Source organism: Corvus kubaryi, unplaced genomic scaffold (genome assembly GCF_017639235.1).
Source record: "Corvus kubaryi isolate FWS band 111438036 unplaced genomic scaffold, C.kubaryi_AGA036_p1.0 66, whole genome shotgun sequence".
Lineage (NCBI taxonomy): Eukaryota > Metazoa > Chordata > Aves > Passeriformes > Corvidae > Corvus > Corvus kubaryi.
Window position 1 is genome coordinate 24,294,106 of NW_024582054.1, and position 15,873 is coordinate 24,309,978.

Sequence of the window (15,873 nt, forward strand, 5' to 3'; positions counted from 1 at the left end):
ATCAAGATTTTCAATTTGAAGGATCATTTATAATTTAAATTCAAATTAGACCTAAATCAAACCAAACTTCTCTGCCTTTAATAACTACTTCAGAAATAGTGGCACTCAATATCCTCCTAGGATCTTGGAACTGCTCAGTTGAACCAACATCCTTGCCAGCCACACTACTGCTTCTTCTGACATTTGTTGGTTTTACCACCATCACCACCACCATCACAAAATCTGTCCTGGAGCCAAGAGACCCTTGACAGGCACAATATACTAAGCTAGAAACACTAAAAATTAGAAAATTTAGGGAATTTGTAGATCAAAACTATGAGCAACATCTGTGCCATTTATCTACCTGTCAGATGTGGAAAGGTACAAAGCAAAGAGCTTTGTAAGCATCTCTCTCCAGGTCTAAGATCATCCAAGCTAGTGAAGCCACTGCTGGACCTTTTTTCCAGCTATGACCATAGGGATCTGAGCTCCAGAGCAGCCACCCAGGAATCCTCCTTTGAGGTGATGAAAGCTTTTTAACCCTGTACAAAATTTTTCAGCTTCAGCAAACCCGAATCTATAAATCATTATATTTCAACCAAAGACTAATTTAGTTAAGAGACTTTCCAGCCATCCCTATGGCACCTTGTAAAGGATTTGTGCTTCTGTGTCTCTTAGATACTCAGAAGTCTCTTGCTTAACTACTTAAACATGTAGCACTGGGGAATTACACTTTTTCTGCTAATGGGTGGTCACTAGAACCTGAGAGGTGCTGTGAAATCATGGTGCAAGTTTTCTCCTTTAACTCAGCTACCAGTCTCCCATGGTCCCATTGTCAACAGTCCTGACTTTAATCCCTACAGATGATGCACATCCTGTGTGGGTAGGATGCCACTCTGTGCTGTATATCCTCATAAAATAAAATCTTTGTCCTTTGAAGGCTGCTGCAGGATTTTCAACAACAAAATACGTGTAGGAACTGCAGGTTTTGTGTCCCTTTTTAAAACAGCATTTCAGTCACCACTGTCACCCCTGAGACCCAGCTTACGCAGGACTGGTGAACACAAAGGGTAGCCAACACCTTCAGCATCAGCAGCTTTTACTGGATGTTTCCCACCCCCAAAAAATAGCTGTGCATAATCTTGCTTAGCTCTGCAACTATTTTAAGCAATGCTTATTCATCATGATACAGGTGTTGGTTACCAACATCCTGCCTGAGTATTAACTTTCTGTGTTCAGTTGTTTCCACAAGAAGAGCCAATGCCCAGCTCTGCCACTCAGGTGCAACACAGGACACCTGAGTGCCCCACACAGCCTTACCTTCATAGCATGCACCACAGCCTCTGGCTTCTGACCCACAGGGACATACCCCGCTGCAGGAGAAGATGCAAGATCAGATGTCATGCGAGCTGGTCCCTGGGGAAATAAGAGAAGATATGTGTTAATTGCCCTTTGGGTGATTTAAGCAAGGAGGAAGAAAATATCCAGAAAATTTGACCACTAGCTTGTCTCAAATTCAATCCCCTTAGCCACCTACAAAGACAAAAGCCACCACTACCTCTTCCTCACAAGTCACTTCATTTGACACCATTTAAATGTACCATCACTCAGTCTAGATGCATTCAGGCAGAAGAGCACCCTGGTTTAAAGCTAAATTGATTCAAGAAATATTTTTTGTTCATTTAGGATAACTTTGTACAAGGACAAGATCAAACAGTACTCATCCTTCTAGACATGGGAGCAATGCAAACAAGATGATTTTCCAGCATAAAACGGTCATTTCTAAGAAGCTGTGTTCATGAAAGAAACAGTTGGCATAACTTCATTGCTTCTCTGGCAGCATTTTCACATAGACATCAAGTACCAATCTTCAGCTACAGAGAAAATTGTGAAAGCAACCTTAAAACAAGCAGATGTCCAAACCTAATGTTGGCTGGGTTCGTTTCCAAAATGCTGGCCAGTCCTCCTGCACGAAGGATTCCATTGGGAAAGATGCCAAAATGACATTTTGCAAAAGATTTCTACTGTCCACCCAGCCTTGTAAGCATTTTTCATAGCATAGGGCTTTCCTTTTTCTACAGGCATTCAGCCTGAATTATGAGAGACACAATATCTTTATTCAGCGAGTTGCACCCTGCCTGTCCCTAATATTTTTGCATTGCTTTTTAACTCCAGGAGAAATCAACAATGAAATCATTGACCAAACTTGTATTTAGTCTTCACATCCTTTAGGAAACACAAAGAATTATTATACTTGGGGGCCTCTGAAAGCAAATTAGGATGGCAGAGCTGCATGTAGCACCATCACAGGAATGCTTTCACACACAACACACGAGGCACTCCATCCACGTCTTTTCTGCGTTTAAAAACACAGCATGTTTTATGCTTTGTCTCATCACTTTGCCTTCCTTGCCAAGGCCAGCAAGCTAGTTGTGCCAGAATAATCATAGAATAATAGAAACACAGAATGGTTTGGGTTGGAAGGGACCCTAAAGATCCTCTAGTTCCAACCCCCTGCCATGGGCAGGGAACCTTCCACTAGATAGGTTGCTTAAAGCTCCATGCAACCTGGCCTTGAACGCTTCCAGGGATGGAGCATCCACAGCTTCTCTGGGCAACTTGTGCCAGTGCCTCACAACTTTTACAGTAAAGGAGAACCAATGGAGGGGCACTTTCTCAGCTCTCATTCTTGCAAATGTTTTAAGTTGTAGGGGCCTTTTTATTAATAAAAGTGTTCATGTGCTTGTATTAAAGGAAAAGATGGGCTCATCTATTAGGCTACAGACAAAAAGGCATGGAGCCTTCCAAGCCCTGGCCACTGATCTGTGCCAAACCCACGTCATGACCAACAGCCATTTACCCATAATAGCAACCTTCATGAACTGAGTTGCAGGTGATACACAAATTTCCTTTGGAGAGGGGGTGGCATCTCAGAAAAAGGAAAGTTAGACTTGCTAACCCTGCAATAATTCTCCAAGGTTATTTAACAGACTGAGAAAGCAGAGGCACTCACAGGCTGGGCATGGTTCTGGACCTAGTGGCAGAGGGTTACAGCTTGTTGGAGCTGTGGCCACCTGGGGACATGTCCTCAGCCACCCCGTCCATAATGTCAGACAGAAAAGACAGAGGCTGGGGAGGGAGCACTAGGGACTGGATCCAGCCAGTATGCAGCTGCAACTTACGACTGCAAAAGGGGTTACAAATTTCTCACAGGGCTGGTAAATGCAACAGAGTCCTTCCAGGATCAGCTTCCCACAGAGGTCAGAGACACCAATGCATGCATAATTACTGAGGCTTCATAATGAAAGATGCTTTCTTTCTATAAATGACCAGGACCATGACAACCGAAAGAAGAATATTTAGGAGTTTTTGGTCATACTTGATATGGATCTTCTCCCATGGCCGTCTTCAGAACTAACACAGGAAATGCCAAGCAAAGGTCTAACATCCAATATTTTTTTAGAGTTGAGAGTAATACGACAAAGTTAAAAAGAATTCTGCTGGATGGTGCTGCAGACAACATTTTAAATACAGTTTCCTGGCCAAACTAGAGTAGATCACGAGGTCTCCTGTATGAAAGACAGCAGCAGCTTCTCCTCACATAACTGAAGTCACTAATGAGCTACAAAGCACTTCCACGATCACAATCACTCTCAAAATTATTACAGAATACAAATGAAACAAAAATGATTAGAGAGAAATGTTTTCTAAAGAGCTTGATCATACTTAACCAATCACCATACTGACAAGATAAAAGCATTCTTGCAAACACAGTGATATACTGGATATATCATATCACATCACACAAAAAACATTGAAAGGATCACCTTCCTTCTCAAACAAGGGCAATCAACTGAGTGGCCCCTGAACACGGGTAGAGAATTTGACTGAAGAAGGGAAAAATAATTTTAAAGAATGAGAAATGCAGCAAAAGAGGTAAACCCAAAACTTGCAGTCAGAGTCTAAGTGACAGATTACTTCATTTCTAAAATAGGCATGATCCTTGATCCTTAGCTTGGAAGCCAAAAGCCCCAGCCAACAGAAAGAGATGTCCAAATTGCTGAGTGCCATCATCAGCAATGGTGAGTGCACCACACGGCCACGCCACTGGCCCACTGCCCCAAGCCACAGAGACCTCCCCACCATGCCAGGCTGGTGCTACAAAAGGTCAAACACAGATGTGAAGAAAGTAGGGAAGCAAGCAAGGATCCCACCAACACCCCCGCTCTTTGCAGCTATGGGATGCAACCAGTAAACTACACACACGGCTAAGGGTGGCTCAGTATTCATTACTGCACTCAGTGCTTCTTGGGCAGCTGCACCCTCAGGGAAGGCTCTTTCCAGTCACACACCGAGCCGGCGTTTTATAGAGGGGTTGGTGCTTCATTTCAGCGCTTTTGTTGTGAACCCACTGATTTCAGTGCAGTTCACAACAAAAGAGAAAAGCTTCAGCCAAACTCCTATCAGCTTCCTGCACAGAGGCACACATAAAGGAGGCCAGAATGGAGATGACTGCAGTCAGCAAGGAAAGAAGTGACAACATATCCAGCAGGATGCATGGCCAGCCTTTGGAGGATGGAGGAGAGGAAAATGGGCAGAGTTCACCGATACTGTTAGCTGAAGGGGAGGAAATGGAAGGAATTGGAGATAAGGTCAAGGTTGCTATATTGGAAAACTGCCAACAGTGGGAGAAGGGAGGGAATGGGAAGGAAGAGGAGGATGTGTATTTTACCAAGCAGGAAACCCATCGAGGTGAAATGCAGGGGAGAGGGAAACAGAGACTGGAGATAGGAGATTGGAAGGAGGGCAGGAGGGCAGGGAAAATCTCACGTAGTCAGTGTCAAAGTAGTAAGTAAAATTGCACAGATGGAGGAGACTCCTCATGCCTAGAACAGATACATTCGGAAACTGTAAGCAAGAATTCCCAGAACTGCACCCCAGCACTCTAACTCAGCTAATCTGAGGACCTCCACCACTGCAGAAACCCATGCCCTTCCTGTTCTCTATAGCTGACATTTTCACAGACATAGGAACACAACCGACTCAGCACCCTGGCAGACAATAATAGCAAGGTTAATCTGGATACATCCTAAGAAGCAGAAATTGTCCATATAGGAAAAAAGCAGTATGGTGTGTTTTGAGGCATGCATCACTCTCAGTTTCCTCTCCCTGTCTGGTTTTGTTGAGCATGCAGTCTTTGTATTAAATGGACATATGGCTTTTCCACTTGCTAGGTTTTCAAAGTGTTTGGTAGCTCAGAGGTGGTTCACTCTTCATCCTCAGATATGTAGCTGAGGCATCACATAATTATATGAATGAATGGTGCTACAAGACAGCTCAGAAGTCACCAAAAATGCCTTTAAAATTTATAGTAATGATGTTGAGAAATAGCATACCACTTTAGGCTTCATCCACAGCCGCAGTCACCCCACCAAAAGGAAGAGCTGCCCAGCAGTGAGATTACCAGTCTAATTAAGGAGAGGGGGTCTAGGTTATGTCTCTGAGTTCCCAGGTGCTTGCAAGAAGCACCCTTCCTCCCTGTGCACAGGGTCTATTGACCACTGCACCTCTGAGACCCAAAGACAGCTCTCCAAGATACATCCTTAAGAAGCAGAAGTCCCAGGAAACCAGAGGCAGTGGAGATAGATGTGTGTGACCCATCCTATGCTTGCTCAGCAAGTTGGTGCTTTTGCTTCTCTCCAAACCACTGCGGCTGCTCAGAATATTCGAGATCTCTGTGGCATGGATCTCTAACGAGTTCAGCCCTGGAAAGAACAGCCATATCTCTGCTGCCAGGATGGTTCTGGGACTGCAGTATCCTGAGAGGGTCCTGGTGAAGCTCTTTGCATCCCTCAAGGGAGGACAGTGCCAAGTACCCCCCTACCCAGGCGCTTTTCCACTGGGAAAACCACAACAAGAGCTATTTCTCTGCTTCCTCTGTGCAGACAGCAGTACTGAAGCACCAAGGGACACATTTCCCTTTCAGCCCTCACCTGCTCCTCCATTTCAAGCAGATCAGTGCTGAATATTTGCTGGTATCAGTGATGGGACCAATGCACTTCTCAGAGCTTACTGTTCCCACATGGCATCAGTCCCCTCCCCATCTCACCCACCCCACGTCATGCACGCCCAAACCACAAATCCCCCAGAGAAGCTCAATTCTACCTGAGACCCTCCCAGAAACCTCTCTCTGGAGCCTGCAGGGCTTGTCTCCAAGTCTGTATGGAGATTCACAGTCCAGCTGTATAATTGACTAAGAGAAGAGAGAGAAACTCTGTAGTCTCTAGTGCCAGAGCATCCTTGAAGCAATATGCTACACACAGGGGATAAGTTCCCCAGTTGTCTGTTGCTAAAATGATACTTGACACACTGACACCCTCCAATCCAAAGCAGAAAACAAAGCAAATCAAAGTAGCCCCATTCACTGCCCCAGTCAAGAACCCAAAAACCATCAGTAAAGCAATAGTGCTAATGTGAGAATACTCACAATACTGCCAATGATCCTTTCCAATCTCACACCAGAAAAATGAAGAGCAGAGGCCTCAACTTGCAGCTGCTGGCAAACATCTGCTGCTCTGTGTCATGCCACGATGTCATTACCAGTGCCTAAGACCAAGTTGCCTAATGAGTCTTTGCTGGCTCTATCTGGCTGCATGGCATGTGGTCCCACACAGATGCTGACAACCACTGCCATGGATACTCAATTCCTGTGTGTTTGGAGGACCAAAATTAATAAGACTCTCTGCAATAGAGCACACTGTGAAATCCTGATAATGACACACCTCCACAGAGGTAAAGTAAGGCTTAAAATACGAACATCTCTTAATAACAGTGGGAATGCTTTGGAACCCAAGAAGAAAAGAGCCTAACTGGGGACAACAGGTGTCTGCTCTTTTAGAGGTTTTGGATCAGAAATTTCAAAAAAATGACAAAGAAATTGTGATAAACAATTTCTCCTTGATTCCTCCAGGGATCTGAAAAGACATAAGACCTTGGTCCTTCCAAGTTTTCAATCTCTTTTTGCTCAATTATACTCTGTCTTTTAATGACACCCTTTCCTACCTCACCTCCAAGAGAGTTATTCCTGATCTGCAGAAAGACTGCAAAAGACTAAGTTTCAAAACCCAGAGGAGAACATTATGCTGTTTTTACCTCAGCCAGCAGGCACAGCCTAGGCACTGAGGATGCTTCAGACCAACACAGAACATATGAGCAAATATTAATGCTTCTGAACCTCACTTCTTCCCTTACCTTTTAGTAATTTTTGTCTACCATTTCAAAAAACAAGCATTTAGAATTCAAACCCGATTAAATAAGACACACTTTTCTAATGGCATACCTCAGACAACATTAAAGCTAAATGGAGTCATATCAGACACTGTGAAGTTTTTATTGTCGAGACAGAACACAGAAAATTACATTACATCAGGCACTGTCAGACAGCTCACAATAAAATTCCCAGGCACATCTATTTATCTCACAGAGGTTTTGTTTGCAGCCTCCTTACCCAGGTTTGAATTATGCTTGGACCCTTCCTTAGTACCTGTCACCATCCAGGTGTTTTAAATAAATAAAGGTGTCAATGCCACTCTGCAAATTAGGAACTGTTAAGAGACAAGCAGGAGGCAGTAATGTGCCCACAGTTCATGGAAAGTGGGTAGCAGAGCCAGGTAGTACCATGGAAAGGTGCTGCGTCTGGCACCCCAGTCCTGGCACATTGACAGAACAGGGTGCCCAGCACATACTGGTTTTGTGAATGGCACTGGTGGCTAGAAGTTTAAGGAAGTGCCTGGAGCAGCTCCAGAGAGGCAATGCTGGGGGCAGATGGGGAAAACCAGCAGGAAAACCAAGGACTGAGAGCACAAGGACACTCTGGCATGGGAGAAGGGAAGGCAGGGAATGCACCAAAACCCTGAAGCATGGTGTCCCCATCAGAAGAGTAGCACAGGCAACACCAAGGGCAAGCACTGGGCTCACATGGACTCATGGTCCATTCAGAATGAGAAACCTCCCTTCACACAAAGATGAGTGGCATTCCTGGGTGATCACACACACAAAAAAAAAACCCCTGTTATCACCAGCCTGAGAAATTCCCTGGCTCCCCTCATTGTTTTGCATCCCAGGCCACATTTCCCGCGCTCCACTGCCCCGCAGCTGCAGACGGGTTAATGGCTGAAACAAAGCGCCCGTGCCACGAAGTGCTGAAGCGTGACATGACTCCAGGCTGACATTTCACCCTCCCTTCCTCCCAAGTCCCTTCCCTCCCTGCTGCATCTTCTCATGCTCCTAAGGGAGCCCAGCTCCTCTCATGGCCCCGCAGGGACAAGGCTACCTGGTGGCACTCTGGTAGCAGCCCCAGGGGTTCCCTGCTGGCTACAATAAGATTTCCTGGAGGCACAAAGAAGCGACCAGTGCCGGCTCCTCTGCGAACCACACCATGTAACGCACAGCCTTTTTGCCACCCTGATACAGATGATGCCAGACCTCTGACATCTGAGCATGGTACACCCTCACTAGGGCCAGGGAGCACCCTTATGTGTCCTGTCTGCCTGGCTTCCATCATCATCCGATCCAGAGCAGTGACGGTGCTTGGCTGTTGTTATTCCATGCCTACCGTGCACAAAGCCTGCCAGCATCCAGCTCAAATTGAACCACCAGCTCCCTTCTTGGGCACTTAAATGGCTGCACAGTCCTACGTTCCCAAAGACACATGTGAACTGCCCCACAGCTGCAAGCGCTTGACACCCTGCCACCAGGCACAGGAGAAGGAACCTGCAGAAGATTCCTCAGATAGACACGGCTCTCCAGCGCAGCACAGGTCCTGGCCACTGACAGGGAGTGAGTGCAGAGCCATCAGGACTCTGTATTAGCATCTTCCTTATCAAATCAAGGGACTTTATTGCAGATGATAATCTCCTTTGGCATTACTTAATTTGCTGCCTTTAATCATAGAGAGCAGCTGGTCACGTAAACATTCAAATCCATGAATTAACTTCTGGGTCCACACAGGAGCTTGTCTGTGTGTCTCAGCCACCTCCTCCTGCATCTTCATGATGTTCCCAGCATACATGGATGTCTACTTAAGTAATAAAAAGGACTTACATGGCACTTTATGATTAATAAAGAAACAATTTAACTGTTTCATTGCTTTCTCAGCAAACATCACAGACACCCAACAAAAGAACGGCTTCTCTCCCCGGCAGGCATGACACAGCACTGGCTGTACGGGTTGTGTTGGGGCACTGAAGGGAAGGGAAGATTTCAGGGACTGCCCCAAACAGAAAAACAAAGTCAGGACATTGTTTGCAACTGGATGTCATTACAAACAGGAAGGGTGTCTTTTCTCAGCACTGAGCTGATCGCAGCTCCAGACTCGGGAGACTCCTTGTAGCATGCAGAGCCGGCGAGTCAGCCTCCTCCAGCAGCGGTGGGGGAGAGGGGAGTGATCACTCTATGGGTTGGTAACAGCGCTGGGCAGCTGGGACGGCTGCACCCTGGTAAAAAGCACCAGCGACAGCTTCAGCTGCCCCCTCGGACTGTGAAACCCTTACCAACATGACATATGCAGAGTTTCAGCCCACAGCCACCTGACACAAGCAAACAGAACAAGTCTGTCTGGACAGAGCAAGTCCACGTTGTACCAGCAGACAAGTGCACTAACTCTGACTGACTCACAGGGGCACTGTCAGCGTAAGGATTTTGAGAGGTGCTACTACTTTTGATAAAGGAACATCAAGCACATTTGTTTTCAGAAGGAAACCGTGGGCATTTTTAAGACTTTCATGATTTTGAAGCAAATCTGATTTGGGGATGATGCAGGTGAAAGCCTCTGTGTGGGTAGATGATGCATGCAGGCATGGAGGATACCTGTGCACATCTGTATTGCCCCTCAGGTCTCCATTTCAGCCTGGCTGCCCCTCCAGTCCTGAGACACAGCAAGGCTCTGTTGTGCCTCTGCCTCTCCCCCAACCCATTGCCAGCCCGACACAAAGGTACATGAAAAATGAGCATGAGAACCTACAGCAGATCCTCAAAGCAGATGAATTTTTCTTGCCTCCTGTGGTTACCTGTAAGGACAGATTATGGGCACGGCCTGTCAGTGCCTCTTTTGCTCATCAAATCCCCAAACTTAGTCATTGCCAAACTTTGTGCTGGTTGGCTGCCATGGGGAAAAAAGCCACCCACTGCTCAGAGCCTCCGCAATAGCAGCAGATGAAGGGCAGCTGCCTTCAAAAATGGATTGGTTTGTTCTCAGCTGCTGGTAACACACCCTGAAGCTTCATCATAGCACTCTCAGGGCCATAAATCCCAACAAACCTTTCATTTTACTTTCTCTTCTACAGCTACTGTAGCTGCAGCAGCAGATCAGCTGCCTTGAACTTCTCTTTTTGTCTGCTCAATAACGTCCTGGTGGTATCGGTGAAGCCAGTGGGAAGAAGCTGCCTTCTGCCACGCTTCTCACGCTTCTCTCAATCATTGCTTCCCCCTGCCTAAAAAGGCACCATGGCCATCACTGATGTGGGAAGGTGAGAAACCAGCCTAGAGTCATCCTCTGACAAACACCAGCTGCGCTCAGCTCACCTGACACCTCCTGGGGATGGGGTGCAGGGATAGGAGAAGGCAGGGGACCATCAGGGCACTGCACAGGATGGCCTTCTGGAGGAACACAAGGGGCTGAAGGCATTTTGAGAGGCCATGAGATGCTGAAAATGCATCTGGGCACTGGCACCAGGCAGCCAGGGATCCCGCTGCCCAGGGACTTCATGCAGCACTATGAGGGGCTGGGAGCTCCTTGTTGGCAGTGGAGGGGTTGCTGTGCTGGGACACCTTGGGGCCCTGCTAAGGTCCCCAATGCACCAGGTGAGTCTGCAGGGACATCAGTGTCCCTGACTCCTTTGGGTGCAGAGGAGACAGGGGAACATCTTCAGGACACCACAATGAGAACAGTGTGGTGATCTTTTGCTATTTCAAGCTTGATTTTAAAAATCAGGTTGGCTTTAAGATGCTGATCCAGTTCTTCTCCCTGAGAGGAACAGATTTCCTCCAATGCAGGCTGAGAAGGGACCACAAGAGGGACTGCAAGACTTGCTCTGGGTTCCCCACTGAGACCCAAGACCAGGCTTGGGCCACAGCTACATGTCCTTGCCTACACCAGGTTGGTTCAGGGGCCAGCTTGGTCCTTCCCCTGCAGGGAGCTGAGGGAGAGATATAGAGTTACCTTCTCGCTTTTCTTCTGCCTTAGCCCTTGTACAGATCAGGATGGAGACCACAGTCTTTCTGGCCAAAAGGCAGAGACAGGACTGTCACTGGGGCTGGGGTTTAGCTACTATGGGCCCTCACATCACCTCTCCTCACCACCACACTCACAGGCTCAGCAGATAGCCAGCGCTTCAGCCAAGGACTCATCATCCCTTCCCACTCCATCTAATGGCTTCTCTTTACACCTACAGACCACAAACGTTTGGGCTTGTTTTTGTAATAGTACGTGTGCCATATGGCAAAATGAAATACACTTCCCCCGAGTACCTCTGCAAGGCAGAGGTACAAAACGTGACTCATTGTGACAGCATGGTGGGATTCGAGGGAAGGGGCTGGTGCTGCAGCCAGAGGTATCTCCCAGGCTTTGCATCCTGCAAGAAGTGGACACTGGAGAAAATACAATCAGAGACAGTGTCAGGAAGCCAGAGACTCAGCAGCTCTCTAAGTTGAGTGCTCTCCACTGCGTAACCACACTACTACTTCTTTGCATTTTCCTATGGACCTTGTTGCTTTTGGAATAGATTTAGAGGTGAAAAAGAAATTGTGTCTCCCCAGCCTAGTCTGTAGTCTATACAGACTCCTGAGAGAAGTAGTTTTGAACACTCTAACAGAAGTATCACTTTTTTCTGGAGATACTTACTGTAGTCCTCAGGAGAATATATAAAAGCTGAGTATTGGCATCATCAGCATTGTCTTCTCAAAAAGAGAGAGCTTGTCTTAGCTCTCACAGAGTTTATCTGCAGGTACTTTCCCTAGGGATTCCCAGTTCCAGACCCTGGATGAGCACAAGTCCCTTTCTCCAGTCACCACCCACGGCACCAGCAGACACATCCTCCTGCACCCAGATGGGGAACCTCTAGGAGCTCCTGCTCCTCAGCAAGGGAATGCTACAAACTCGGTACAGAACCTTAAGGAAGGGGAAGGTGATGATTATTTTAACCTAACATGTCACTCACACCCATGCACCTACAAACACACACTGACATGTTCACCAAAAGGTGGTCAGGGTTACCGTGTGTGGCACAGAGGACAAGGGACACCCACTAGCAAGTCCTAATGACAGCCCTGGCATCCCTCCTCATTGACAGCAAAGAACTGGGTTCTGGGACACATTTTTCACATGCCTTAGGAGTCAGTAGTTATTACAGGCTGATCTTTATCTCAGCATCTTGCTTACCCTCCAAAAACCCCTAGGAAAGCTGCTGCCTGTTGCCTCCTTTACATCATTTTGGTCACCTTATCTAATCCTTCCTCTTGGAACCACAGGAAGAAAAATCATGGTGCGACATTGCTCCCGTTATCAGGGAACAAGTCCTCTGCTGATGAGCCATCTGTGCTGTGGCCTTATCACAGCACAGACCTCCCAGTCCTGACACAAACCACACATCCTGTGGTGTTTACCCATTTGTTTGCTGCCAGTCATGTCTTTGGCCATCAGCACAGGCCAAAGCACCCCTTCCTCTAGAATTCCTGCTGGTGTTTTCACACACACTTTTCCACCCCCACTCCATCCACACTAGCCTTAGTATTTCCATTACAAATCTCTGAAGTTACTCCCACCAAAGGCAGGATTCCCATTATAAATCACACGAACACTGCTCACAGATTTTAAGTCTAGGCCATCCAGGCTAGCTGTGACAGCTAGTAACAAGCTGGTTTGTGTTCTTAAACACTGTGGATAAATGGTTCCTGCAGGCAGCTGGTTTATGAGCTTCTCAAGGTGATGGTACCTTCAGCCATAGGAACATAAGCAGCCCTCAGGTCACCTACTCATGCCTGGGCACTGAGACGGGCCTGTGGCACAGCCACAGGGCAGCGGGCAGGTACAGGTCTGCAGGAATATGTGTCCACATGGCAGCCAGAGCACCCATGAAGAGGCCAAAGAAAAGAGAGAGGTGAAAGCTCTGGGCCGCGCCTCAGCCCCCACATTCATCCTCAGCTGTGCTGCAGGGCTCTTGGATGTCCACCTGGATGTGGGTGGAGTGAGCAAGCAGCTGTGTGGGGTTTAGTTGCCAACTGCAGTTAAACCATGACACCCAGATACCAGGCAGGCCACAGAGTTACCTCAGCTTACAGGTACCTCAAAAACAGCTCTCGTGCCTGGAACATCAACTTACACGAGACTGAGCAATGGGAGCTTACATGAGGCTGTTGGCAACAAGAAAAATGGAGCCAGCCTATCTAGCTTAGTCTCATCCCAGGGAAATGGCAGGTCCCATCAGGAGCTTGTTGCTGCCTCCTCTCATGCAGAGGATGCAGAGGAAATCACCCTCACCTCCCAAAGAACACAGGGAGCCTCTGGTACACCATGAAATGACTCTGGGTGGCAGTTCCCAGAGCTGAGGAGATTGACCTGCTCTCAGTTCAAGCTAACATACATATCACACCTTCCCTTGCAAAGGCCAGGGTCTTGTAGGCCAGACTGACCCGCAGGACCGCTGGATATTTGGTAACCAACGCAGACTACAGAGCCAATCTGTAATTCCCCATGTGCATGATGCACAATGCACAGACTGCAACTCTGAGTGTCTTTTGCTTCTGCATCTTGAGTGTGCACTTGTGTCCCTGATCCAGAGCCCATTAGAAACACCCAGCTGTGTCATTAACTGGGGTACCTCAGGGCCCTGGAGAGCTGGAGTGATGCCTGCTTGTAACCTGTGTGACAGTGAGGGATGTGCTGAGGGACTTCCCCAAAGAGTTGCACAGGCAGTGCCGATGATGAAACCCTGAACAGATGTGACAGCTTTGAAGCTGACACCAATTGTCCATCACTCACTCACATGAAGCATGTGCCAGCACAAAGAGAAATGATTTCTCACAAACACATGCCTGCTGTCTATAAAAAAAAGCCGCAGAGAAACTCAGGTACATCTAAATGTCCACTTCTGGGCATGCTCAAGACATTCAAAGACATTTGCATGAATTTGTGATCATTATCCTTTGTCACAAAAACAGTATATCATGTCAAGCCACAAACCAAAGGGATTTGGCAGGAGTAAGTAAATAAATGGCTACGTAAGTATCTGAGATGACGTGGATTTGGATCCAAAGCTGGTTTTGTTTTTTCTCTATCAACTTCCTGCAAAGAAGGCAGAACACAGCTAGGGTGACAGATGAAAGTGAATGTCACACAGCACCCAGGCCTCTCCATAAATGCCAGGTGCCATCTCTTCCTTTAGGAAGGAGAGAAAATAGGGACAAGTGGGCAGGAAGGGCTCCAGCAGGCAGGACCATCTGCCGCCAGCCCTCACACAGCCCCAGTGAGCTGTGAGGGTCAATGCTCAAGCACAAAACTCTCCTGCAGAGAGCTGCTGGATGTATCCCAGCCTGACTGACAAGATAAATGTAAAATCATGAATAACAGCGCTCCTTGGGGCAACCAGCACAGACTGAGTGAGCATCGCCCACCTGGAACAACGCTGGGGATCAAAGGCCTAAGCACCAAGGAAGCAAAGCAAAATCTCCAAAACTGTAAGGCTAGCACAGCCAGACAAACATCTCCACGTTCAAGTCTCTCTGCACTCCCTATAAAGTCTCCTGTCTTTATACATGGGGGCACAAAGCTAGAAAAGTGAATATTCACTTGGACACTTTTATCCCCCTTTTTTTTTGCCTGAAGCATCTCCGTCCATCCTGCCATTCAGCAGGGACAAAAAGGGGATCTGCTTCCATAGGTGGAGTTTATTTATACAAACTTTATTAAATTATTATTAAAGTATTATTGTGCTCTTCTTTACAACTGTAAGAGGTACACTAAATCTACAGAATGACTTTTTCCCAATCAAGCAGCCAGTGTATGACTGGTCCTACAGGACCTACAGCTCTGCTGACCAGTGTCCCAGACATGGAGCAGGGAGGTTCTCCAGCTGTGATGCCATCAGGATTTTGCTCACATTCATAGCACTCGCAGCCCACTCCTAGCAGGACTTTCTGACTACTTCTAGACTCTTCCTGTAATCTGGAAAACAGTATCACCAAGCAAACGTAGAGGCCCAAGCAGTGAGGGAAACATCTGGAAGGCAATCACCTGGCAGGGCTCAGGATCCTCAGCCATGCCTGGCACATGGGTGCAAGAGGAGTCCTGGCACAGCAGCACAGTATCCATCCTTTGGAAGAGGCTTTAGTCAAGATTGTTCTGTTGTTTGAGAAGCAATGCAGGCAAATCTTAGGAAACACAAACCTCATTTGTGATACAGAAAAACCTAAGACCTTACCCACTAAACAACCCTATCCATGTGCTGCCAGACACCTGGCAAGCTTCATCCACAACCAGCTTTTTTACTGCAGGCACAGGGCATTTACCAAGAAGAAGCTGCAGGTGTAACAAGACTCACCCTAGCTTTAAAAGATGCACAACAGTGACTGTCAGTTGACTGAAAACCCATGCTGGGAAGTTGATGAACTAAATTCAGGTAAAGATCAATGTTCCAGGGGCTCCCCATCCTCTCAACAGCTAAAGGTTTTAGCTGCATGTTTCCAACACCAGTTTCAGGGGGAACACTCACTTGGGAGAGCTCCCCTGTAATCTTCACCTGCCCCCTCCAGCCATGCCCACTTTTAGGGGAACCCATGGCTCTGTCTGTACGGGTGTCATAGGTTAGCAAGCATAGTCCCGGAAGGGACGTCCTTGCTAAG

The 15,873-nt window shown here is 47.2% G+C and overlaps 1 protein-coding gene across 1 annotated transcript in view; it reads right to left on the minus strand.

Moving 5' to 3' along the window:
• Positions 1-15,873, minus strand: part of CCDC85C (coiled-coil domain containing 85C) — a 110,838-nt gene that overhangs the window by 10,819 nt on the left and 84,146 nt on the right. The window contains exon 4 of the mRNA XM_042047638.1: positions 1,300-1,395. Coding sequence (XP_041903572.1) covers positions 1,300-1,395 — 96 coding nt within the window. The remainder of the gene's footprint in view (positions 1-1,299; positions 1,396-15,873) is intronic.